Here is a 27,632-nt window from a genome sequence, read left to right on the forward strand (position 1 = left end):
AGAGAGAGAGAGAGAAAAACGGCGGTACACTGTCCCGCTAGGGGATTTTGGGCTCCAGTCCCTATTGTTCAGCTTCCTCCCCCTGCTTGGGAAATGGGAGGACCCGAAAAGGCGTCGCAAAAGGGCGAATTGTTTGAGGGCTCAGTCATCCAAAAACGGCCTTTCAGTGAGAGAACTCGGGGATCCGCAGAAAATGTTGGAGCTATCGCAGTAAATTACCAAAAGCGAGCCGAGCTGCAGTGGGTGAAGACGTTTCGTTGCGGACTAAAACTCCGAAAGAGAACAGAAGAGTTTGGTGGAACCGAGGTTTGAGCACCAAACAGAGCAGTTTGGGTACGTTTACCTTCTACGTGCGGTTTGTTACGCTAGTTATGAACGTCAATTACGGAGTTATGGATGCACGTTTCCTGGTTTATGCTAGTTTGCAACTTGTGGAAACTCTTTAAGAATCTATTGTGATGCGTTATTTAAAAAGCTAAAGTGGAATTTCGATGTAACATGAGCAGTTAATGCTTCTGTCCCCCCGTTTTAGCCACATTTGTTTAGTTTTGTCCACGTATTTATCGCTAAAATCTAGGTTAGCATCTTACAAAATCACAGCTGCACTTAATTAATACGTAACTAAACGGTTTGGCTCGTGGTTTTAAATTATGCTTTTCATTTACAAAAGGGTTAAACTCTTCTTTCGGACTTAGCTTGTCGTAATTGGATGAACTGTATCCACATTTTCCAAACTTTTCCAAAGTTACACTAACACTATCTGTGTATATTGTGTGTATTTAAACAGGGGTCGGTGTAGTGCGACGTGCTGCACAGATTCATATATGTGTTTTTTGCCTTTTGTGGGTTTTTCTTACGAAAATGTGTGTGCGTTTAGCAGGCCGCAGCCTTGTAGTGGCTCCCATAGGGTAACAGAAAACAGACAGGGAAGAGACGAGCCAGATTCACCCCAAGAACAGCAACAATGCAGCTGCTGAATGTCAAAGCTGACCAGCAGGAATGCATCAGATAGAAAGATACACACATTTATATCAGTGATCCTTAAATGTTCTATGACTTATTTTAACTGTCTAGGATATGATGATGCTATTATCATTACTTGATTGTGGAATGCATACTGTAAGTAGAGAGGAGCACTACTGCAACAACAACAACGGGATATTAACAAGAAATCAAGCCCATTTGTAACAAATATGAACATCAACATGTAGTAGGACTGGGTTAACAACTTTTTATTTATCGATTTTGCTCATAAAATCTATAAATCGACCATTTATTACGTATTTTCTACAGTTTGTAATACAGTGCTGTGACCTCAATTTTCAATGTAAACATGGATGTTTTAATACTGCACCAACTTAGAATTACTTTCCATTATTTCCAGCATTAGTTCTCTGGGAATCTTTTCCATATTCAAGTAAAATTTGGACACAATATTGGCTCCCTAATCAATTTGATTACATCAGATTTTCTATTCAGTTACAGATAGTCCAGTCATTATTGTGTAAAAAAGATTCTCAGAGAACGAATGCTGGAAATAGTGGAAAATAATTCTAAGTTGGTGCAGTATTGAAATATCCATGTTTACATGAAGAATTGAGGTCACAGCACTGTATTACAAACAGTAGAAAATACATAATAAATGGTCGATTTTATGAGCAAAATTGATGAATAGCAAGTTTTTAACCCAGTGCTACTACATGTTGATGTTTATATTTGTTTCAAATGGGCTTAACTTCTTGTTAATATATATAAATAATTGGGAAATTTAAGTGGATACCCAGCTCTAACCAGTAGTACACCTCGAGAATAAGTTTTGTGTGTGATCAGTTCTTTTTTTTGAATCTGAATGCAGGACAATGAATGAAAAACATTAACATGTTAAAGTATCCTTAATGTGTATGTCCCAAAAAGGATAGAAAATAAAAAAGGATGCAAAATACTAATAATATTAGGGATACATACCATACCTAACATAATAATATTAACAGGGCAAGGATGATTGTATTTGCTCCTTACACAGAGGAGAAAATGAGACAAATAGAAGCAAAAATTACTTTTTAGCAGCTGCAAAAGTAGAATTACCAAAATATTAACCCAATGTACAAACACCTCCTTAACCACAAACCCCTTCTGTCATTTAAGTCTCCAGTAAACTGACATCTGCTGAAGCTGCCATTTAGGAATGCAGCATCTTCCTTGGCTGTCAGTAGAGTTTTCCTTTGATATCATCCTATCACTAAAGTTTGCTCTAATGGGAGGATGTCTAACTTAATCCTGATAATGAGTGTTGTCACGGTCACAAAGGAGGCTGTGAAGGAGCAGAAACAGCCGCAAGAGCTCATATTTCTAACCTCCAGGTGATGTTTAGTTCTTATCTGGATTGAATTTAGTCTCCATGAAGAAACGTCTGTGATTCAATGTCAGACATTGCATCAAACAAAAGGGCCTGATTGTTCGAGCTGAATCAATGTCACTTGGATTAAAAGTCGAAACGAATGGCCCGGCCTGCTCCATTTAGGCGCACTGCTTATAAGTAAATTAATTGGTCCCAGTATAAAGGAGCCTCTTGTCTGATTGCAGGGTTCGTTGTTTTTGTTGATTGTCTCTGGCAGGCGGTTGGATCAAAGTTGAACTAAATGATTGCAGTCTGATTATCTGCCTGTTTCTCACACACTGCTTTCAGGGGTGATTTGAGGGGGAGTAAAACCCAATTACATGCATTAATGAGTCATTTTGCTGAACGCTCTGCAGATATCACACAACTTCTGGTGCAAATTTTAGAATTTGAGTGAAGGACTACCTGTGACGCATCTTTATGAATGCATTAGTGTAACTGTTCAAAGCAGCAGGTACTGTCAGAAAATGCGAACATGTTTAGAAAGTAGTTTGGAAAGTCCAACTATTTTGATAAGTGCTTCCAGTTCTTTTTCCTCCCCAAAAAATGTCAAAAATAAATACTGGCCACAGCTTTCCTTTGGATGCTTTACAGCACTGTGGAACAGTTTTTGCAGTTCATATTTTGTGCATTGATGATTTTCTCCCATTTTAGATCATTTAAGTGACAAACATAACAGACTGAATTAGTAAATAGAACATATATGATCAGATACATATAGAATGTTGGTTCATATTCCTGCTTCTTGGTCTTAGGCAAATTTTGACAAACTCAGGAAGAAAAAAATCAATGAACTAAAGAAGTGCAAGTCTGCACAGGAAGCCTACTTTTATTGTCTTTTGTTTCCAAGGCTCGTTGTGAGTGTTACTGGCAGGACATTCAGAATAAAGCCTGGACTTGAAATTAAATTTCACTGATTTTGGTGGCCTGCCAAACAGATTTGTATTGTAGACTAAAGCTGCCAGTTTTCCTCTGTTTTTGCCTGGGGCTGGTAGATCATTTTCCTGCATACTAAAGGACCTGTAGTATTATGACATGTAAGGAAAAGTTACTGTGTGGATTTAGGTCTGCATCCAATAGAAATACAATTTTTTTCCCCTCAGTGTTTGTATTGTTTTCAATAGCACTTTCAAATATTGAAGTATAATGTAAGGTATATTTGGGAGGGATGGGAATGAGCTTGTTTTCCATTGCTTTGGACATCCTGATGTGTTGTTTGTAACTTTTTGGCGTTAATCAATCTCATACATCTGTATTTGAAGATGCATGTCAAGAATGCAGGCTTATGATTGATTTGGGATTGAGTCCCATGCTGGCAAGGGAAATGTTCAGAATGCGGTGCTGGAAGGTATCACTGTTATTGTACTGGGTGTAGCATTAGCATTAATTTACAAAGAAGGCGAGAGAAAAAATCCTTCCTGAGGGCATGCTTTCATCTCTGACAGCAGGTACACTCATGCAGCCATAACAGCCTGCAGACAGAAGCTGTGGGCCTTCCTTTGCTGCTAATGTGTGTATGTGTGTTTTCATCACTATGAGTGGCAGTTCCTGTACAATCAGGTCCATCTTTTTGCACAGGAATGTGTCACTTGTTATTATGGTGGTGATCCAGCCTCACCTGTGTGGTTGTTTTGAGATTAACAGTTCGGAAGAGGAGCTCTAAACGCAGCGTATTATGGAGATGAAAGGGTAGTTTACATTTCTAGCTCCGCCAGAGGTTACAAATGATTGATCTATTTTTCATAAACTAGAGTGGAACACTCGCAGCCATATAAGGCTACCTCCATCCAACTGGCGGACATTATTGGCCTGTTGACATATGGTGCATTAGTCCTGCTGCGCTGACAGATTGAAGGTTTACTCGGGCCCTGTGCCCCCAGGAGGGGTTTCAGTGTCCAGCCCGGCATCAGATAACCTAAGAGGGACACCTGGACCGGCAGGTGGCCTGGGTCCAAACCCCCTCCCCTGGGGCGGCATACCTCTATGCTCCTGATCCTCCCTGTCAGCCAGGACCACGGAGAGGGAGAGAGAGATAGGAATGTGAGGGGAAAAGATGGAACTGTGAGAGAGAAAGTTCCTACATGGCTGGAGAGGATAATTAAAGACGAGCATTAACTGGACATAAGGACAACTTAAACTCACTTAAGTCCTCAGTTAAAAAGTGTAAATCAAATCAGAATTCTCATGTTGTAGTAATACTTAACACAATTGTCAGGGATAAGTTGACAAGCTGTTAAAAGTCATAAGTTAATTAGTTTCACCCCTCAGAGTAAATATTAAGTAGTGCTTGATGGAGTAATGAAGTTACACTCTCCTTGAAACACACATTAAGCATGTGTTGTGAGCGTTATTGGATTATTGATCCACTCCAGAGTAGAGTGTGCGTGTGTGTGTGTAGACAAATAGTCCCGTGTGTGCAAAGCATATATTTGCACAACGATTAAGGGGTGTTATTACAACGCAGACGCTCTAATAGATCATTCACACACAGGCTCAAGATTGTACTCTGACTTTGACTGTTCAGTCCAGGCATCTCCATCTCTTTCCCTCCAAATAAACAGAGTTTTTCTTAGTTTTTAGTTACTTTTAGGGTATAAATCTTGTGTGATTTCCCACTTCTAGGCTAATATATGATACATATACTCCTTATTTCTTAAGAATGTGTGAAGCAACAGGAAAGAAACATCAAACAATCTGGGATGTGTTTCAGACAATCACCCAATAATCAGATTTTATGTGTTGCTTGAAAGAGAAAGAGAAGTCATCATTAAAGAATGTCACACTGGCAGGAGTAGACATGATTCAACAGAATAAATCACTGGGCACCACATTAGTTCGTTGTTGGGCCCCTGAGGTTATCGTTGCCGGAATTTTCCATCAGCAGCATTTCTGTGCGTGGGTGTTTTATTTTATAGTATTTCAGATCAGGATAGTACACAGCCACGTTCTCTGTGTACTGCTGCATCTTCACGCACAGCTTTTGTAAGTTAGCTTAGAAATGTGTCACCCAGCAGTTTCTGCTGTAAATCCCCAAAAGCTAAGAGAGAGCAGTCCAACTTGGCTGCACCATGAAGGCAGTTCAGTTGACGCCCTTGCTTTCTCTCCAATTTCCTGCCTCTTCTCTATTTTCCAATCTCCCTGATCTGTTTTCCTTATAAACTTCTCCATTCCCTCATCTCTCTTTCCATCCCCTCTCTCTCTCTCTCTCTGCACCTTATCTCAGTCTCTTAATGTGTCCTCATATCTGTTTTTCATATAATATTTCACTCGCCGTGCTTTTCTCTTCCTTCCTTCATCTCCCACTGAGAATCGCTGGGCCAAGCTTGCTCTCCTTTCCCCCCGTCTGGTTCTTGCTGAATAATGGGGAGAAATTGCTCTTGATTTATAATTGGTTCCATTCACTCTGATGCATGAGCTGCCAAAAGAGTTGGGGGCCCCTTTAACCCACCCTATCCCCTCCTCCCTTTCCCTCTCTCTCTCTTTCTCTCTCTCTCTCTCCCCTCCTTCGATGGAGGAACACACGAGGAACAGATCAGCATATATGTGCAGAAATGAAAGTCTATATTGGCATGCGTGACTGTTCCTGTGTGCATGTATGTTATCTGTCAGTCCGGGGATACTTGGTGGCGCGTGTTTTTACGTGTTGACATTTGGTGTTGGAAAAACTTCCTGAGGTCTGCATATTTATGAGCTTCTGTGAGTATACTTTCACCCTGTAATAATAGTTTGGGATTGCTTGTTTATGTGCCACCAAGAGAGTGTATGTGTGTGTTTGAAGTGAGAATGGTTGTGGGTAAATGAGATGTGTAATGATGCATGTTTGTCGTACTAGAATTGGGTGGGCTATCAGTATTTATTCATTAATCACTTTTATTTTGCTTTCTTTACATGCTAATAGCTACTTACCACTTTTCTTTTTTTACTGTTCTTATTTTTCTTTTTTTTTTTATTAAGCCTTCCTTCCTTCCTTCCATCCATCCTGTCTAATCATCCCATCTTGTTCCCATGGTTGGCCTGTTGGCATCCAACACCAGGAATGTGAGTGGATGAGTAATTAGCTCTCTGTGGTTAATTCCCCTTCGTTATCTAAATTATGCAAATACGACTGAGCGTAATTGATTAGAATGCCCCTCCCTCCCTCCTCTACATCTTAGGCCTACATCCAGATTCCTCTGGTTAATCCTCGGACGCTCTGTTGCTTGTTGCTTGTGTCATTGGGGGGGATTTCCTTGTGCATTAAGCTTGTTAAGTGTAATATGGGGATGGGGGTACATTCTCAACCTCGTTAGGGGTGCTTAGAGGCTTTTGATGTGTAATTTTATGGCATGAGAACTGGTGATGTTTTGAGTGAGGGATTTATACTGGCCCCCTTTCCACCTGTTTAGATGGATTTTAATGCCAAAAAGACTCCATACGGTTTCTTTCCTCTCACTGAAAGCGTTTCTGTGAGAAGTGGAGGGATTGATGGGAATGAGTCTCTGGATCCCAAAAAGTATGTCCACTCCACTTTGCATTATTTCTGCTACACGAGTCTGTTGAGGCCAAACAATTTTAATGTTGTAGGAAAACAGGGGATTACATTAATACAAATATTTTTTGTGATATTCTGAAAGTTTCACAATCTACATTAAGTGTTTTCATTGTTGTGTTTCGTAAACCTTAGGCATGTTTACGAAACATGCCTGTATATACCTGTTATTTGTTCAATATTACCGGTATATACAATTGGGATGTACATTCATCACAATTTTACAGACCAAATGGTAACCAATAACATATTTATTACTTTGAAGGTCCAAACCTTTAAATTAATAGTTGTCAGAATCAAAAGCAGTTTATTGTTATATTTACAGGTATTGTTTACACAATCTGAGGAATTTGTTTTGGTGGGTTGGTGCAAACAATAAATATAGAGAAAAAGAAGACAAGGACAAGGATATTGGTGCAACCAGTAGCAAAATAAAATAGTAAGGATAGAATATAAATAAAGCGTCAAAAGAACTTAAGGGGGTGAAGCAGCAAAGTGACTTGAAATGCGGTACTGCTTTTTCCCTCCTCGTGTGATGGTAAACCGGGCGTGAACTTAGTTTGTTAAACACCCTCCTCATCTTCTTCCACTTTGCACAAATCCTGAGCAAGACCGAGAGGCCAACAAACAGATTGAGGGAGTGAGGGGAAAATATGTTGGGACATTCAATGACACTCTCACACGCTCTCTCAAACACACCCTCTCATTGACGAGCCTCTGCTCTCTCCTCCTGCTCGCCTGCCAGTTGACTCTCCATTAATTTAAGTCGTCGTTCAGCTTTCTCAGTCAACACCCCCCGCCCTTCTTCCCTATTGCCTCCACAAACCCCCTTAACCAATCTCACATGAATCCCTAAATGCACCATACCCCTTTTCCAGCATCCACAAATTCTCCACTCAGTACTTACAAACCCCTTGGTCATTGAGCCCCCACCACCCCCCTCCCCCCTCACTCTGTGGTCATTGAGCAGCGTCCATCAGCTCTTTCCTCTGCCCTTCAGAGTAGCGTCTCCCCTTTCTCCAGGGGTCTGTGGTGTCTTTGTCCGTGCGCCGGCTCACTGCTTTACAATGACTCTCCACTCTATTAAGGTGGGTTCTGCCTGTTAGCGTCGCCAGGGGCAACCGGCCTCCCGCATGGCAGCTATGCTGCATGGCATTGTGGGCCGCGGGCCTGAACGGGGCAGTTGAACCCCCAGCACTCCTCACACTTGACACCGCATGTGTTTATCTAAAGGGGGGGCTTTGTGGTGTTTGGAGAACCTTGAGGGAGGGGGGTGTTTGTATGTGTGGAAAGGGGGGTTCCAATGGGTGTAAAACCACATAAAACTGGGTGAAGAGAAGAGGAGGAGGAGGGAATTTAGGGGGGTAATAAATATTCAGCAGCTCGGCTCCTCAGGAGTTAGTATCCCACTCGTCCTCCACCACCTCCTCCCTCCTGTGGGTCTTCTCCATGCCAGAAAGCAGATGGAATGTGAGAGCTCAGGGAGGAGGCTTCAGCCTGGTTTTATCCAATTAGCAGGGTTGTCAAAATGAATTTATCCTCGGAGTCAGTGGCACAATGGGACTGGCAGTAGTGCGGGAGAACTGGGGCCGCGGTGTCTTTACTTAGCACGCTCACAATGAACTTCTGTCAAGTGACTCTCTCCCTCAACAATATATATGGCACTCAAATACCTACACTCATAATGAATGCCTGCACACACCACAACCACCTGCACCTTGTGCTTGATAGGCTTTGCACCGATCTGATGGGCTATACCGGAACGGTCGATATTTAGCATTTTATGGAATTAATGTGATCGTCTGTAATGTTTTAAATTGCCCATCCGATTAATGACGTCATTCTTGTGATGAAACTTTCTGTTGATGCTCCCATTGCATTGTTTTTTTTTTTGTCTCCTTTACACCAAAGAGTTGTTTGCTTTACGTGACATGACTTTATTTCACTCACATTTGTGCACAAAGGTGAAAACCTATGAGTGAACAGCGAAAGAGTCACTGGTTGGAGTGGAGCGGCTGACCACTGGACTTCTTCCCCAGTCTACCGGCTCTGAAAGCGGGGACAGCGTCTGCTGTTAGTGTTTCTGTGTTTGTATGTGCGGGCCCGTTTGGTTTGTTTATTCAGCCCGAGCATTTGTGAAAAGAGAGTCCTAAAGCAGAGTGATGCTTCCCATTTACTTTGGCTTTCATAGTGGACATTTCTGTTTGTTTCAGGGCAGTGGTGGAAACAGAAGCGCGTGTGTGTGTGCGCTACCTCCGCTGTGCACCTGTGAATATGAACTGTAAGCAACGGCAGGTTTTGCGATGCCACAGTCAGTAAATATGTATTTGCTCCTAACGTTCATGCTCGTGGAGGCTTTACGTAGTTCCAGTGTGGTCTGCCTCTGCAGTTTCATCTCCAACTCTCTTGTCATTTCTTCACAGCAGTCATTGGATTTGACATTGGACTTTAATTCAACAGCTGCAACGTTTATTTTGCCAATCAATAAAAACAGCGTACAGCTTATAATCGATCTGTCGCGTTCTCACATGCTGCCTCACTCCGCACATGGTCGAGCGACTAGGGCATTCATTCGCAGTTAAAGGGCCACACGCACACACACTGACAACAAATGTTATGGAAATTCTTCAACTCTTTCACTACCTCACAGTCACAAGGCTGCGTTTAGGTCCCGAAAAATAGTACCATTTGATTTTCCATGAAGCTGTATCAGGTAGTACCAAAGGAATTCGGTCGTTACCTAAAAAAGTCAACCTGAATTCATATGATCGGGTCGGTTATTGTTTTTTTAAACTCGATGATCGGTGATTGGCCCAAAAATCCTGACTGTGTAAAGCCTAGTGCTTGATACACACACCCTTCAGCCACTGCACCAGGATCGGCACATCCAGCTGCTTTTAGTTGTTTTTGAGTCCCATCCAGGTCAAATCACTGGTTTTCACAGGCAAAATAAAAGTCGGAGGCTTTCAGGTCACTCCACAAGGAGTGTTTCAGTGATGTAACCTTTGAATACAAGAGCTGTGTTCACACTGACCTTTTGCCAGATGAGCCGTTTCTGCCTGTATAAAATGTTGAACCATTTCAATTAGGTTTTTCATCCTGACATCTAATTTGCATTTATCTAATTATCATTACTATTGATGTTGTTTTTCTCTTGAAGAAAAAGATTTTGTTACAGAAATGGTTTAAAAAGTTTAACATAGCTACAGTGAAATAAGTTTCAACAGCACAAAGCTGCACTACAAAGTATTCATCATGCATCATTTGTTCTTCATGGTGAGACTGCTTCATAAACTCACCTCAGCACATTCACAGATAAAGAGGAACATACGTACGTGGTTGTTAATCAATGGGAGCTGTGTGAGTGAAGGCTCTGTTTCTTATCAGTCTCGCTTTTGCGTAGGAGGATATTCTCTCTTCTCTGTCAGTGAGGAATCCTGGGTGGATGCATGGAAAATGTTGGACATAGACGTCAGGCCCACTTTTCATCTTGCAGCAGGGTATCCGCTAAGCAAACACAGGACTCAGCTGACTAATGTATCAGACAGATGGACAGGCTTTGCTCTGAGGAGTGATGATGTCTGATGGAGTCCTTCACATACCATCAGTTCGACAAAGCTCCATCTGTCTCTGTCCGTTGTAAATTCATAGTGCTCTTATTTTTAAAACAGACACTAGGTGAGAGGTTTGCATCATGTATTCCCAAATGAGCAGGTATGATGATGACTACAGGTGTCTGATACTAATTTAAAGTATATAATGGGTTGTGTCCATACAGCCACCACCAACCACACAAGCCACAGCTTTCAGCTCTGCTGGCTGCTGTTTGTTTACAGACTGAACCCTCAGCTGATGCGTCACTCCATGAGGAAGAGTGAGTAAATCTCAAACGTGTAGATGTGGTGGTGCAGCATCTATTTTCTCACAGTATTAGAACAGTGTTTTTTGATCAGAATAGTTCAATCCTGGACCATTATTATACAACAGAATAAACCGTGAATTAACACAAATACATGAACTGAGAGCAAAGATAAATACACACTATCTTAAAACTGAAAAGAAAGAACGTCTTCTGAAATAAACATTTCTTTAGCCAGTGATAATTTAATGTGACTCATCATGCTGAAACTCCCGAGTGCCAGTATTTATCCCTTGATGCATAATATCTCTAAACAAAACAGAACAACCCACTGCTGGTTTTAATTCAACAGTTTTTAAATTATTGGGAAAGTACCTGATTGTGCATAAGTCTCTCTTAGATATATAACTTGTATTTTGCAGTGTGAAAACATGCATTTTAAGCATAAAAACTTTTGCGTTGTGCATTTCATTATCTGATTACATCGGGGACTAGAGGTCATTGCTTTAAAGCGAGAACAAACTTTTAAAAAAGATAAATAAAAAACAATAGGTAGACTGCATAATGATGGAACATTTATTAGTGATCAAATCAAAAACACAAAGATATGTTAATAAAAGGTTTAAATAGGGTTTTACCAAAAAGAGTGACCGTGTTATTGAGGGTTTTTCTCTCCTCCTTTGAAGGACCTTGAAAAAAAAAAGTGTTTTGCTATCTATCTACTATTTGCACAAGCTATTTGAATTCATTATGAATAATTAGTTGTTTTTTTAACTGTCTCACACATTCACTGTAAAAATATGTTTTTCTCTACAGAGCTGATTTGTTGTTTTCTACAGAGAACATCCATCATTTAAAACTCACTCATAATTTGCAATTTAAAATGCAGTGGAGCGATGTGTGTTCCGAGTGTAGCAGCTCCTGGCTGTTTTTCCATTAGCCTACTGCTTTGCTCATTTTCAATAAACCAACCAAGTAGCCAAACATTTTCACTGCTGCCATGTAGATGATGAAGGTAGACTGTAAGAGTTTCCATTCTCAAAGGGTCCGGCTTTGGTCCCCAGTGTGTTTCTGTGTGGTTGTGATAGACTGTGACCATTAATCATCCCTCTAGCCATTTTAAGACTAAGACAAATATGTTTGTGAAAGCTCTCGGCCGCCTCCACTTTCACTGTTTTGGGGTCCTGTTTAGCAGGACCACCCTCTTCATCCTGACGGGAAGTTGTTAGTTTAACCTGACAGGAAAGAATTTGGGAAACTTGGCAGTAACACGATAAGTTGGAGACAAAGTCACTCCACTCTGCATTAAAGCTGTAGGGGAAATGTATATATCATGCAAAATGTGTTTAATGTATTTCCAATGTACATTTTCTGTTCTTCAAAGGGGGCGCAAGAGAAAAAGTTTGGGAACTGCTGCTGTACACGAATGCAAATTCTTATAAAACCCAAAATAGGATTCAAGACAAAGAAGCAAAACATTACTAAATTAAAATAAGGAACTTGAATTAGCAATTCATTAGACGAATAAAAAATGAAAACTTGTGCAAAATGTATTTCTGGAATATACATTCTGACTGATTAATTGGCCGGCTATTGACTAATGTTGATTAATCGGTGATGGCTAAAATCGATTAAGACCGAAGGCCTCTAGTATGAAGCTGTTGCTGTGAGCTGCGCTGTGTACATACGAGACATGACGGAGACTGCACTGCACAACAGCGGTTTGTAGGACAGGTAGTGGATTTACTGCGGACGGAGTCTTTGAGGACATTAAAGTTTTTTAGAGGAGGAAAGTCCGCAAGATAGCCAAACGCTCCAGCGCAACGTGACGTCACTATGGGTGTCTGAAAATCTCCTCCAAATACCCTTTAACTGTTAATATACTGTCCATTACCACTGGCTTTTTCATTTCCTTCGCCATACTTACTACTGTAGTTTAGAAGCTCTCCTTTCCTCCATCTTGGCCACACTCCTCCTCACTGCTGGGATTTGTTTCCTCCTTTCCTGCCTCTCATTAGTAGTTCTTTGTCCCCACTCTTGAATGCTCCCTGTGTGTTTTCCATTTTTCCTTCTCTTCCTTCCCCCTTCCATCTCTCCTTTCAGTCCTTCTACCTGTATCGGTTACACCTGGGCGGGAAGGTAGAGGGGTTTGGTTACGGCCCGCAGAATGAGGGCTCCCCTTTGATGAGCACAGGCTGGATGGGTGCGGGTGTAGTGGGGGAGGTGGTGAAATGGGGGTGAAGAGAAAAGAAAGGTTGTATTTGTGTCTGCAGTTTGGCTGAGTTCTGCAGCGTGCACCGCTTCCCGGGTTGTGTTTCATCAATGACCTCCTGGTTGTGTGCCTGTATATAACAAGTAAAATCCAGGCAGAGAGTTGACTATGTGTATGAACACTAATACACATTAAGCAATGGGTTGAAGTTTGGTGGTTTTGCGCAATTATTTTATTTGTGTTGCTTCATCATGGTGGTATTTTTGAAACCGTGTGTTTTTAAACGAATTTCTCTAACCTGCTTTTGCTGTGTGTTTCAGGGAGAAGTGTATGGAAAATGTCTGGAAAGCAAGACTGGACTCCCTGGATTAAAAAGAGAAGAGCTCTACTGTTGTGCACTCTGGGTGCAGTACTGCTGTGCTGCCTGCAGGGTGGAGCTTCACTTTCTGGTAAGTTTATTGTTTATTTTATTTTGAAACCCCTAAACATTGGCAGCATTGGCACCTCCAAATTTAGAAATGCATACTTTTTAATGATATTCTGTTTCCATTAATTCTCTCATTGGAAAATATATTTTGATTAGTAGAATCTGCAGCAGCTTTATTTTAAAATTAGAATTGGTTTGTCCTGGAACAGAAAAGTAGGATTTTATGAGTTGCACTGATAAAATTTACTTAATTGGTAAATTAATGGACATTGGTGATCCAAAAGAGTTTCCAGTCCAATTATTGAGCAATATATTAAGAGGTGAAAAAATAATGAAAATGGGGATTTACTGTTAATTTTCTGTGTTTGTTTAGCTGCTAAACCATTACATTTGGCATTTTGCATCTAGATGTCAAAAAATTAAATTTTTCTCACATTTTTTATCCTCCTCTTCATCTTTTATACAGATGAGGTACCAGTGTTCACTGAGCAGCCTGTGACCACGGTGCAGAAGTTGGGAGGTAGCGTTATGTTGCACTGCAGTGCCCAGCCTGCAAACACCAACATCACATGGCGCCTCAATGGTCAGGAGCTGGCGGACGGCGATTTCAGCGTTGTTCTTGGACCCAACAGCCTCTTCATTCCAACCCTCTCCAACTTGACCCTGGGCAGGTACCAGTGTGTTGCCAGCACTGGTGCTGGAGCCCTGGCTAGCGTGCCTGCTAACGTCACCGCTGCCAGTGAGTAGCCACCCACGCGAAGCAGATAAACACACACAAACACAGGCAAGCTTGATTTTGGCCAAAAAAATCCAGTGGTATTTGTTTACCTCAAAATCTTGCCCAATACAACCCTATTATTCAACTGTTTGTGACGAGCTTAGTTGTTGGTGCATCCATGATTGGTAATTGAGCAACGGCAATTATTCTGTGCAGCCTCAGAAAGCAGCTGCTTTTGTGCAACGTCAGATTGATCTAATAGAGATCGTATAACTGACTCCCAATGCTGACATTTTTAGTGCTCTGCAGCAGTGGCGAGTGTGCAGAGTAACATTTGATATGCATCATGGGACTGAGGAAGCCTAAAGCTGTGAAACTCGAGCTGGAGGAATGGAGGGGACCTTGGGGCCGTGGGCCTGTTTAAGCGGGGGAGAAGAGGGGACCAGGACTCGACCTGTGAGCCCCCTGCCTCCACTGGCCCCTTTGCTCCCCACAACACCACATTCCTCTCCACAGGGCTCGACAGCAGGACTTGCCAGAAATTACGGCCCCATAATTGTGTATAAGGCCGAGGAGAGATAAGAGTGTAGGGCTGGCGTGTGGGGTAGGACGAGGGGATACAGGGGGATACGGGTATATAGCAGACTGAAGAAAAGGGACTGGTAACCAGTATTGTTTGACGTGAAGGTAAATGATGTATGACTGGGGAAGGTAAAGGTGTTTCAGGCCAGTTCAGACGTGAACCTGACACATCATGATTTGTCACGTTCTCTCTCCTTAAAGACCTTCATAACTTTCCTCACCCACATTTTTCACCCCTTTCAACCCATCACATTCCCTCCACTCCTATCCTTTCATTATCTTTCACTTTCTCGCCATTTTTGTCACCTTTTCCAGCCTGCCTTTTTTTTCTTTTTTTTTCTTCCAAGCACAAAGGCATTAGAATATTGATGGATGATGAATCGTGCTGGGATAACCACATATGGAGCCAGAATGATTGCTCGCAAAAAACGGTTTCTAATTTAACTACAGCTTTGTCTCGGCCACCCCCAAACCGCCTAAGGAGTTGCTCCAGCGTGAGTGTGTACGTGCCTGATTTTCCTTTGCGAGTGCTCTTATGAGCACATGTCTTTTGTGATCAGGGGAAGTTGATTCCAGACCCTCTGCTCCGACTGGCCCCGAAGAATCTGCACTTTTTTGGCATCAGTTAAAAGCTCCATAAAAGCTCAGGCTCTTGTGCTGACATCCCTCCCTCCCTTGTTCCCTTTAGAGACATGTATCTGCACAACGTGAACACTCGACACGTTGCACAAACATGCACGTATAATTCAGAGACACGGGCCTCTTGCTGCTCCGCATAAAGATGATGAATACATGGTCTCTCTCTCGTTAGAAATGTTTGAGTCACCCCTGCCAAGCAGCCCTGGTGCGGGTGGTGTGTTCAACTTTATGAATCCCATCAATCCTCCATTTGTGCAGAATGCCCCCAGACATACACACACGTGCACTGCACACCTGGGGGCACCCAAGTGGGCTTGTTGCTGTAAAGAATGCGGGGCAGTTGAGTTGTAGTAGACGGAGGGTTAAAAGGTGTAAATGGAGGAATTTAAGGAGAAACAGAGGATGAGTGGATGAGTAGGGGAGGTGAGGGTCTGTAAAAACAGCACCTGATTGATTTAGCAAATGGAGCGCCTCACCAACGACTCTTAAGAGTTTTTTTTTTTTCCCTTCCAACACACCAGCATGTCTGACATGTCCTGGCTGAGATTCCCATCCTTCAGAAGAAAAGGAGGTGACACAGAGTCTGGGATGGAGTTCTGCGTGTGTGCGTGCGTGTGTGTACCATGTTCGCCTCCATTTCTCCTATTAAAGCTTCCCAGCATGAGCGGTGAATATTTCATCTGCCTGCTGTCCATGTGTTTGTTCAGCACTCTGAGTGTGGTGTCACTATCAGAAGTCATCGTGGCCTTGTCTCAACTTTGCTTATTGAATTAGAGTTGTATACCAAAGGCTCATCAGTTGATTCTTCATGTCATCAGCTTGCTCTTTTTCTTTTTTTTTTGCCAAAGTGTAGTTGGTCCAAAAAAAATAGAGCCGTCACAGCAACCCTAAGGAACGGAGAGGCTGTGTTTATGAAGAATAAATCAACAAAGGCTGGTAGACATTTAATTGCGTTCCTGGAGAAGTTTTATTTATCTTTCATTTCACTGCTGGACTCCTTCATGACAAATTTCTCCAGTTGTTACTTTCCATTACCCCTCCTGTGCTTCCCCCCTCCCTCCCTTTTCCTTTTTTTCCCCATTTAATTTTTTGGCTTTAAAATGTTCAAATGGCAGCAATCTCCCCCTGCTGAGATCTTTATGGGCCCTCTTTTTCTTTTCTTGGCCAGTTGAGCAGCTTCCTCTCAATCCTCTCCTGTGAAACCCAATAGGATGGACAGCTCTGACCTTTGACCTTGTGGGCCAGGCCTCAAGCCTCTCAGGCAGGGGTTTAGGATGTCAGAGGTCAGAGTGTCTGTTCCATGCAGACTCTGTGTCTGCGGGACACAGTCGCAGCACATGGCCTCAGTAATCCCACTTCATCGCTTCCCACAGGATCCTCAACAGATCCTCAGCAGGTCACTGTTTTATGTTTGACAGAGGATTAATTTCTCCACCTCTAATGTTACCCCCACAGTTTTAGGCTTTGGATGTGAGATATTAAAGAAGAATTAGTTTGACTTTGTTCAGACAGCAGCAAAGAAGAAACTCCCAAACAGAGGTGGAGAGAAGCTGTGGGAATGTGGTTACTGGTTACAGCCCAGTGGGGACAGGCTAATGTAAGAGACACCCAATATGGAAACATCTCAGTTGTATTTTGCTCCAGATTTAGTTGTTTTCGACCACCTCTAAAGCTGAAGACAGACTGTGCCCATCAGCATTGAGAGGGAATTTAACTGTGTACTGCAGTGATGAAAGGAGAGTGAATTTTATAGCAGCATTGTGATGTCTTTTCCTCTGTGTTTTTTAGAGCTGCGGGACTTCGAGCCCGACGACCAGCAGGAGATCGAGGTCGACGAGGGTAACACAGCTGTTATTGAATGTCACCTCCCGGAGAGCCAGCCCAAGGCTCAGGTCCGCTACAGCGTCAAACAGGAATGGCTGGAAACATCCAAAGGTACGGCATTCCTCTCTAACGATCACTGTGCTTTCCTCCCAATTCCCTTAATATCTCCCTACTTTACAGCAAAGCCCAATCCAGCTATCTGACTCATCATAAAAGCACTGATAACAGCATTATCTACAGAATGTGGAAACGTAGGAAGGCATTTGTTTATTTTTCAAACTATTTACTGGCAGAGAAGAAAGGCTCCAGTGGTTTGCAGCTGGTATGCAGATAATGCCTTGAAGCTGTCGGTACTGATATCAGCCGCTTATCAGTGAGGGAGTGAATTCCACATTGACAAGCAGGATTAAAGTGGCGAGCAGCCCACACTGTGGATTCTCCCAACACTGCAGAAAAGCAAATACATCAGGTCCGGAGATAAAAAAAAAAAAAACAGCGACAGCGTTTTGGTGCCTAAAAATGGAACTTCATAAAAAGGCAGTGGCTATCCGTACGATCGCCATATCAATATACCAACATTCTATCCGTACGCAGCCCCCCTATTTGGCCAGTTAAGGTCACGTGACTAAGACTAAATCTTACCCTAACCCTAAAAATTGTTAATTGAGTTATAACCTAACCCAAAACCGAATCCTAACCCTAAGACGCTACGTACGTGTACTTCGGTAACCATACAATAACACCAGGAGATGTCTGTACGGCAACCAAACAAATAGACGCTTTCTTTTAAAAACTCATGCAAAACGTTATTGTGCATACTGTACAAGGCCACAGGCTTGATTTTCTTCATCTTAGTCAAAGGCTCGCTCAACCTTTTTCTCACTTGTCTATTTGTCGCTGCAGGAAACTACCTCATCATGCCATCAGGAAACCTGCAAATAGCCAACGCCACGCAGGATGACGAAGGCTCGTACAAGTGTGCAGCCTACAACCCTGTGACGCAGGAGGTCAAAACCTCCACCTCTACTGACCGTCTGCGCATCCGCCGTGAGTTCCACCAGCTTTGCTACATTAAACCATCACAACAACTTGTCCTTTAATTTCCACGTTAACGGAATCGACCGATATCATCCATTTATTTTTGTCTAATCATTACGGTTTGGAATAATGTCATCAGGATCATTTAAATTAAGTTGGTCAAAACTTTTATCAATAAACCTGCTCAGATTCATTAAACCATTGATCCCTGAGGGGAAATTGGGTGACTCTCATACATCTTTATATGACATATTATAAATAATTAAAAAGGAAAAGTCACAATAATCCAAGTCAGTACAACTTATATTTACCTTTTAATTGTAGCTTACATATAGTTTTATTTCATTTCCTCACAGGAGTTGAAAACCAATATTTTATGAAAAAACAAATCAAATATTTCTAAAAAATTGGAATTTGAAAAAAATGTATGTGGAAAACACAGAATTTGAGAAAAAATAAAATAGATTTTATAGGGCCTTACATATATTACTGTAACTTTATTTGTGCTTGAACGCACTACTTTTTTTGGCTGTCCGAAATAATAATAATAGTAATAATAATCTTTATTGTTCCAGGTTCCACGTCTGAGGCAGCTCGCATCATTTACCCGCCCACAGCTCGCTCCATCATAGTGACCAAAGGCCAGCGACTGGTGCTGGAGTGCGTGGCCAGCGGTATTCCCACACCGCAGGTCACGTGGGCAAAGGATGGGCAGGACCTGCGTTTCCATAACAACACCCACTTCCTGCTCAGTAATCTGCTGATCGACGCAGTGGGCGAGGGCGATTCGGGAACGTACATCTGTCAGGCGAACAACGGCATCATGTCGGCAGCTGCTGCCACGGCGCTCTATGACGTCCAAGTGTTTGGTGAGTGAAGTGGAGACGTGACAAACTGAAGGGATTTCTTTTTCTTTTGCTTCAACAAGGAGTCCCTTGTCATGTTTGTGATGGATTTAGCGAGTAGACTGACTCCTGTTTGGTGGACTGTGGGGTCAGGGTGTGTGTGTGTGTCTGTGTGTGTGTGTGTGTGTGAGAGAGAGACATATAAGTCTGAGTGGTGTTTTGTCACAGAGCATGGGTGGAGACAGAGCTCTCTATTCTGTACCAGCACTTGATTGAGTGTGTCTAGGTAATGGATGGCTGTTTTTGTGTGTGTGCATGTGCGTCTGCGTGTGTGCGCGCAGCTGGCTCTAATTAAAGCCAGAGTGCTGCTGTAGCTGTAATGAGCTCCGTCTTTCCTTCTTTTCACGAGCAGCCAACCATCAACTTGCTGGACTGCACTGCTGCACACGCCCCCTTGTCATGTTGTCTCTTCACACACTCACTCAAACTTGCTCTCCTACACACACAGTACTGTGTCTCTTCTAGGACACACTGCTCTTATTAAGATAGATAATTTTCTAAAGCTGATAGACAGTTTATTTCAGGGGTTTCCATATTTGATCCTGTGTACTGCAACCCTGCAGGTTTTTTTTTTTATATCTTCCTGCTCCAACACACCTGAATCCTGTAAACATGTCATCATGCAGCTTCTCAAAAAACCTGGAAGCACAAACCTCTCCTTGCAATCAGGAATGTCAGATCAGGAGACATTTACACATTTTTTTGTCACTCTAACCCCCAATTTCCACTGGAGGCGGCTCCGCTGCGTTACGTCACCGCTGCGCCACCGGAGCTGGTAGGTTTCCACTTTAGTCTATGTATTCATTTTCACCGGGTCCGCTGCGTGTCAGCTCCTTCCCAGTTGCGGTAGTCCAGTGCCCTCCGCCAGATATACGCAAGGCTTCCATTTCTGGCGGACACTGGAGCACGATGCATCAATCAGCACAGAGCAAATTAAGCTAAACAGGAAATTAAGCACATATTCCACAATAAAATATCGGGTTACTTTTCAAAATAAAACACTTAAGATTATATTTCAAGGAACTACATCACCAAATGTATAAAAACAAAATCACATTCACGATATTGTTTTCTCTCATACTGTAACTGCACTGTACACTGCTTTGATTTAGTTCATGTTTTACTGGTGCAGTTTTATTTCTTCTCTGTTGGCTGTTGCTAAAAAATGTGTCTATGACAAATCCAGAGAGTCCAACCTTCTTGTACTCCTTCGTTAGGAACACTGACCTGTTTATCTGTTTATTGTTGCATTTATAACACATACCTTTGACTGCGTTCTCGCGCGATTATATAAATATCGTGAGAACTGCTCTGTTTCGTGACGTCACAGTCGTCCAACCGGAGTGCACCGTGGCGCACTCAAAACACAACCGGTGGGGATTACCGGACGGCGGACAGCAGGGCAAGACCTGATCAGTGCTGTGGCGCAGCTGAGACGTATCCAGTGGAAACCCCCAGTAACCTTAACTATGCATATTCTGTATTGTTTAGAATTAAATACAAGGTACTGCCATTAGTTTGAGTTTATTAGACAATATATACAGTATAAAGCAGTTAAATGTTCATTGTTCTTAGCCTAAATACACAAATTAGTCTAACAAAATGATAAATGAAAAACAAACACTTAGATGAGAAGCTAGGAGCAAAAACTATGAAAAAACATTAGTTCTGCATTGTCACTGGGTTAAAATGGCTTCTCTGAAGAAAGTTTCTTCAGATCCTTTAGAAATTATTTTTGATTGAATTGTAAAATAAGCACTCATTTACACTGATAAGTCAAGATTTTGGCTCTAGCTCAGGAAATAAATCAAGTCGAACGAGAGCTTGAAACGAAACAATCGCAGATATTGTAGGATTGTGATTTAATATGTGTTAATTAAAAATAGCTTCTGAATTTAATCCTAATACAAATCTAACTCTATAGATTGTAATAGAATTGCATAACAAACACTGTCATTTAGTATTAGAAGAAAGTGACATACACCATGGGGTTATAAATCTGGTCTCTGGTTTTCTCCTGCAGAGCCTCCTCAGGTGATGGTGGAGCTGCAGCAGCAGGAAGTCGTTTATGGAGAGACGGTTCGTATCACTTGTCAGGCTCGTGGCAAACCCGCTCCATCTGTGATGTGGCTGCTCAACGCTCAGCCCCTCAGCCCATCTCCACGCCATCGCCTCACATCCCGGGTGCTGCGTGTCTCCAACGTGGGTCCCCAGGATGAGGGGCTGTACCAGTGCATGGCTGAGAACGGAGTGGGGAGCTCTCAGGCTTCTACTCGCCTCATCACAGTGTCTACTGGTGAGTGGCTGCCATTGGTTTGACTTTGCTTCTTCTTCACAGGCTCTGAATGTGTAACTGTTTCTGTTTCTGAAGGGTTCCCAATGCGAGGCAAGCTGCCCTCCATGTACCGTCCACTCAGTCCCGACAAGGTGCTGAGAGAGCAGCCTCCCATAAGGCCTGGAGCTGCTGGTGCAATGCTCCCTCTGGACTGCTCGGAGCTGCCGGGGCAGATTCTTCCTGCTGAGGCTCCCATCATCCTCAGTCAGCCACGCACAGGCAAGGCCGACTACTACGAGCTCACCTGGAGGCCCCGGCACGAGAGAGGGGCTCCTGTCCTCGAGTATATGATCAAATACAGAAAGGTAGCACCGTCACTCATTTAAACTTGATCCTAAAGGTGTGTGTGTGTGTGATGTGTCGGCACTGAACCATGGACATTTCCTCAGGTGGGAGACCCTCTTGCAGAGTGGACCAGCAGCAGTATCTCAGGCTCCTGGCACAAGCTGACTCTAAACAAACTGCAGTCAGACAGCCTGTATGAGGTGGAGATGACTGCAAAGAACTGTGCTGGTTTAGGACAACCTGCCATGATGACCTTTAGGACTGGGAGAGGTACGAAACCACCACAGCTCCAGTAGTAGGCATTTGTCCAGGAGACAATGAGGACCAGGGTTAGGGTCAATCATAATTGTAATTGGTAATTCATTACAATTATGATGTAATCAGAAATGAAATCGTAACTGTAATAAATATGTTGCTGTTGTAATTGAATTGTAGTTGAGTTCAGATAATTAACTTTTTAATTGTAATTGGCATGAAAATTGAAGACGTAATTGTAATTTAAAAGGGCAATGTCCTCTTAACAATACAACATATGTAATTATAAGGGAGTTATAGTCTTCCTAATATGATTGTTGACATTCTTTAGGTCGTAAAGGTCTGGGAGGACACAATGATCCACCAAAGACTCCGGCCGTCCCCTCGCCCAGCCTCTCACGTAAGCACTCAAACACTAATGACCACCTCAATGACTCTGTCTAATTAACAACACTAATGTGATTAAGTCACACCTCCAACTCTCACCTTCTCTAACACTTCTCACTCTCTGCTGCCTATCTGTCACTGAAGGATGAGCGTACAGTAAGTCCTGCTTGCTTTGCATATTCGTCTTTGCTTCCTAAAATGTGTTCCTTTAGGTCACACCCATGCCATGTTTCTGTTGTGTTCCATCTGACTCTTCTTTCTCCCCACGCTGCAGCTCCAGAAGCCCCGGACAAGCCCACGGTCTCCACGGCAACCGAAACGTCAGCCTACGTGACATGGATTCCTCGTGGGAATCGTGGTTTCCCCATCCAGTCGTTCCGGGTGGAGTACAAGAAGGTGAAGAAAGCCGGGGAGGACTGGGTGACAGCGGTGGAGAACATCCCACCATCACGGCTGTCTGTGGAGATCATGGGCTTGGAGAAAGGTCGGCCATCTTTCTTTATGCATCACTTTAGAACGAGCCTTTTTCTTTCCTAAGAAGCTGCAGCGTTTGATTACAGACTGATAGCTTTTGTATAATTACATTCCCACGATCCACAAAACAGCTGCAACAACACACATTAAGCTGATTGTTTCAGTAATTACTGCAATTATTCAAAATATTCCCTGATTGTGATCAACACAGCACTTATTTAGAAAGGAAAACAAATTATTATAAATGAGAGCGCTCCCAGGATTGTTGGTGATCTTTTTTCCTCTTTCTGCAGGTACGTCCTATAAGTTCCGTGTGGTTGCGGTGAACGTTATTGGCTCCAGTCCCCCCAGTGCTCCTTCCAAGGCATACACTGTGGTCGGCGGGAGAACGCACGAGCGGCCCGTCGATGGGCCATACATCACCTACAACGAGGCCATCAACGAGACCACCATCATCCTCAAATGGACGGTGAGTGATCAGAGGAAAACACGCATCTGATGTGTCAAACTCGAGGCCCGGGGGCCAAATCAGGCCCTTTAAAACTGGCAATTCGGCTCGCAGGAGAAAGTAAGAATGATGGCGAAAACATGACTCATTGGGTAAATCACCAACTAAGCCAGCAGTAGTTTTCTCAGTCCCTCCAAATACACAAATTTTAGGAAAATGCACAATTCCTCTAACAGGGCTATGTTTTCCCATGCCTATATCACTTGATGGAAGTCTTTTTTTTTTAATGTGAAATTGTTGTAAGTACAGTACATTTTTCAAAATCCTACAATTTTTTATAAAATTTCCCCAAATTTAATAAAAACTGGTCACAAAATCAAGGAAATTTAAGTGATGATACTGGAGGTACTGAAATTAGTCACTTATTGCTTAGATATTGTCAGTACCTTACATACTTTAAATACTAATATACGTGGAAGTGCACACGAGGACATGTGAATGATAGAGTTGGATGTTTTACCAGCTATAGTCTGCGGCCCACTTGGAATTAAACTGGTCCGTATTTGGCCCTTGAACTGAAATGTGTTTGACACCCCTGGTTTAAAACCTCTGGACTTGTGTGAGCTGATGCGTTTCCATGCCAACAGTACACTCCTGTGAACAACACGCCCATCTATGGTTTCTACATCTACTACCGGCCGACGGACAGCGATAACGACAGCGACTATAAGAAGGACGTGGTGGAGGGAGACAGGTACTGGCATTCAATCACTGACCTGCAACCGGAGACCGCGTACGACATCAAGATGCAGAGCTTCAACGAGAAAGGAGAGAGTGAATTTGGCAACGTGGTGATCCTTGAAACAAAAGGTAATGAAACCACAGCCTGATCTAAATTCACGCGGAGGAAACTCTGAGTTTTGTTCCCAAAGTTTGATTCATCTTCTCTGTTTTCCTTAGCTCGTCCAAACCACCACCGCCCTGTTCCCTCGGAGATGCCCGACCTGGGCCTGGTCCACCCCAGTGGGCAGGTGCCACGTCCTGGTGACCTTCCTTACCTCATAGTCGGAGTCGTCCTAGGATCCTTCGTCTTCATCATTGTCGCCTTCATTCCTTTCTGCCTGTGGAGATCTTGGGCCAAACAGAGTGAGTGCTCCATGCTCCTCCTTCTTCCTCTAGAACAGGGGTGTCAAACTCATTTTAGTTTAGGGGCCAAATACAAAGCAGTTTGATCTTAAGTGGGCCACAGATTTTAGGCGTGAAAACTAGTTATTTTAAGATTAATGTTCCTAAATTTGCACTTTACACAACATATAAATGATACTTGAACAATATAAGGCCCAGACAATTTCCAGACAATAAGTGACAGATATCAGTCCCTGCAGGATTTTTCAATTTCATTGATTTTGTGACCAATCGTCATTTAATTTGGGGAAATTATGTGAAATAATTTTGGGAAAATTAAGTTCTTTGAACAATTTAAAAATGTAAAATTACTGTAGTCAGGTGATAAAAGCATATGAAAATTGCAATCCTTCAAATATTGCAGAATTTCATTGAATTTGTGTATTTAGAAGAGCTACTGTATCTACAAACTACATATTTGGTCATTTTGACCATAATTTACATTTTTTTGTCGTTTTAACTTTTTCCTGCGGGCCAAACCGGTTAATCTAAAGGGCGAGATTTGGCCCCCTGGCCTTGAGTTTGACACGTGCCCTCGAGGCTTCACCATCTTCACCTCTGTCTCATTCCATTTTTTGTGTCTTTCAGAGCAAACGTCAGACTTGTGTTTTCCTGCCGTAGCTGCACCCGTGTCTTCGTGCCAGTACACCATGGTTCCCCTACAGGGACTCGCACTGGTGGGTCACTGCCCACTGGACGCCCACATGAGTTCCCCACACGGTGTCTACCAAGGCAACGGGGACTACACTCAGAACGGCAAAGCTCAGCACCAGAAACAGTGTCTGCCTGGACTACAGCAGGTACCCAGTGTTCCCATCACCATAATCTCCTGATCCTCCTCAGCATGTGGTCTAAAAGCTTCTGTGTTTTACAGGATGTGGTGGATTGTGACATGGAGTGTGACACTCTACTTCCACAGACGTCTAATGGACATCTGCCTTCAGTCTATCACTGCTGCAACAGGTACATCTTCACACATCTTAGGATGGAGCAACACTTCCAAAGTACAGGAAGACATACGATTTTTACTCAGTTCACACAAAAAGTTAAAATTGCACACTTGACACTTGCTAATGAAAGAAACCAGCAACTCTGTTTACCATGACCTGTGTTGCCAGATTGGGCAGTTTCCCTCACATTGGGAAGCATTGAATTTAATCTTGTGTGCACAAAATTATACCCTCAGGACTGGAGATATTCATTAGTTGATATTTTAAACCACATATGTCAAAAATCTGGCACAGAAAAAAACATGAATCATTGTGTAAATTGCCTACTAATTTAGTTGTAGGTATCTTAGTAAATTAAACTCGCCAATATTTGTCAGGGTTCACAGTTTCCCATCATTATATCACATGATTTTCAATCTCAATTTGCTGAAAGAACGCTCAAATTTTCCAAAATTCAGCAATTTTCCTCAAACTGTTTCACACATTTTTTCTAAATGAAATAGAAATAGGTCATAGAATTGGAAGTAAAAATCCTGTAGGGACTGTTGTCTATTATTTAATGCTTGGGTATTGTCCGTGTCTTACATACTTTAGATATTATTTATACGTGGATGCACAAACTAGGGCACATTCATGTTGAAATTGCTCTTTGCTTTTGAAACCCCTGCTTTACAGAATAACTGAAGCGAATTGTGATTGAATCCACATTTCTTTATATTTCAGAGGCCCTTATTGTCATGAACAGACTGGCTGCTCTGCCAACGACTCCACCCATCAGCTCCGCCAACTGTCCCGGCAGCTCACCAGCTCCCAGGACAGAGGAGGAGACGGCGCTCTCTGTGGAGGGGGCACAGTGGAACATGTCACCTCAAGTATGTGCATATGTCGTATGCTCAGTTTTTTCATTTAAGCTAAAAAAATGTGAGGTTTATGGATATTTTTTGTCTTGTTTTGTGCCTCATTGTGTTGTTTTGCTTTTTTCTACAGAGCCAGAGTCTTTCTCTCTTCTTTCTTTAGAGGACGAAGGGATTTTCACCACATCGTCCTCGTCAGCCACAACACCGCAATCCCTAGATACAATACAGGAAGCCACCAGCTTACCCAATGAAGCGTTCCCTGTGGAAAATGGGATGAGAAGAATCACAACGGACGCATGAGACTGTTTAAAAAAAAAAACAGAGACGATATTTATTTTTGTATGACAGATATTTATATATTTATGATTTTGTACATATGTGTCAGATAATGCTGTATATAGGGTTATTTTCATATCAACACTCCTACACACCGTCACAATGAGTTAAGAAGCACTGGTGTGATGCTGGACATTTCTAATAAATAGAAGATTTTAAGGACTTTTTTTTAACTTAGCACTTCACATTTTCACGCTCTGCGCTCCTCAGGTCGTTCCCTGTAGAATGTTTTCTCTTCCCAGTGTGTGGGACCTTCAGTACTTTGCTTTATGTACGGCAAAAGGACATATAAAACCAGTGGAATGCTTTTCCTGTCAGGTGCTTCCTCTCCGTCCCACTCTTGTATAGCAGTAACACTAAAGTATTATGCATCACTCATCATTTACAATTTATTAACAACATGTATGCAACATAAAGCTTTTGTTCACTCGTGTACAGGAGATGATATATTGTATAGTTATTTATTTTTGGATGTGATGCTATTTTTCTAAGTCACTGAACGGGAGAGATTCTGGAAAATGTCTTTAACTCAGTCGTTGATAAGCTGAACTCCATACCCGCGAACCTCTTCTGTGTTTTACTCATGTGCTGGTTACCAAAATGACGGCCAGATGGGGGCGCTGTAACAGGTGCTTCAGTATTATTCCTCCCTCACTGGTCAGTGCATATAAGTATTAAGTCTTGGACATAAACGTCCATGATGGAAATGAAGGAGATCCTGAATCTAAACTCCCTGATCATAAATGCAGCTGATGACTGGCTGCACCTGCTGGAGCACTATAGCATGTAAATAAAAGCTGATCAAACCGATCCTCTGAGTCTTTCATTATTTTTCTCAAAATGAGTGACGAATTTTCACAAATTTTGCTATTTAAAATGTATTATATTGACTTTATAATTTGTATGAGTTTGTTATGTAAATAGCAAAAAATTTTGTGCATTTTACAGTTTCTTGGTGTACCATTAGCCTATGTAACTCCACTATACAGG

At 42.5% G+C, this 27,632-nt stretch overlaps 1 protein-coding gene across 3 annotated transcripts; it reads left to right on the top strand.

The window, feature by feature from the left end:
* boc (BOC cell adhesion associated, oncogene regulated) lies at nt 1-27,439 on the top strand. 3 transcript variants are annotated; one of them, XM_028434728.1, is made up of 18 exons: nt 1-333; nt 13,318-13,446; nt 13,891-14,163; nt 17,152-17,298; nt 18,091-18,234; nt 18,801-19,094; nt 21,154-21,426; nt 21,502-21,770; nt 21,855-22,020; nt 22,337-22,405; nt 22,667-22,876; nt 23,160-23,335; nt 23,962-24,184; nt 24,275-24,460; nt 25,088-25,299; nt 25,374-25,462; nt 26,173-26,321; nt 26,437-27,439. In XM_028434728.1, exons 2-18 carry the CDS (start codon nt 13,335-13,337, stop codon nt 26,604-26,606), a joined length of 3,162 nt encoding a protein of 1,053 aa, XP_028290529.1. In that variant the 5' UTR covers nt 1-333; nt 13,318-13,334; the 3' UTR covers nt 26,607-27,439. The 3 variants fall into 3 exon arrangements, with proteins under 3 accessions (XP_028290529.1, XP_028290528.1, XP_028290527.1); XM_028434727.1 differs by lacking the exon at nt 1-333 and adding an exon at nt 5,973-6,094; XM_028434726.1 differs by lacking the exon at nt 1-333 and adding an exon at nt 6,848-6,890.
* Nucleotides 27,440-27,632: the final 193 nt, after the last annotated feature.

This window comes from Gouania willdenowi, chromosome 20 (assembly GCF_900634775.1).
Source record: "Gouania willdenowi chromosome 20, fGouWil2.1, whole genome shotgun sequence".
NCBI classification, from domain to species: domain Eukaryota; kingdom Metazoa; phylum Chordata; class Actinopteri; order Blenniiformes; family Gobiesocidae; genus Gouania; species Gouania willdenowi.

Bases quoted from the DNA above. Each gene is read 5' to 3' on its own strand.
- boc (XM_028434726.1), top strand. From the start codon at position 6,863: ATGGGAATGAGTCTCTGGATCCCAAAAA. The intron at 19,095-21,153 runs GTGAGTGAAGTG...TTTCTCCTGCAG, and splicing joins CTATGACGTCCAAGTGTTTG to AGCCTCCTCAGGTGATGGTG. The intron at 26,322-26,436 runs GTATGTGCATAT...TTTTTTCTACAG, and splicing joins AGTGGAACATGTCACCTCAA to AGCCAGAGTCTTTCTCTCTT.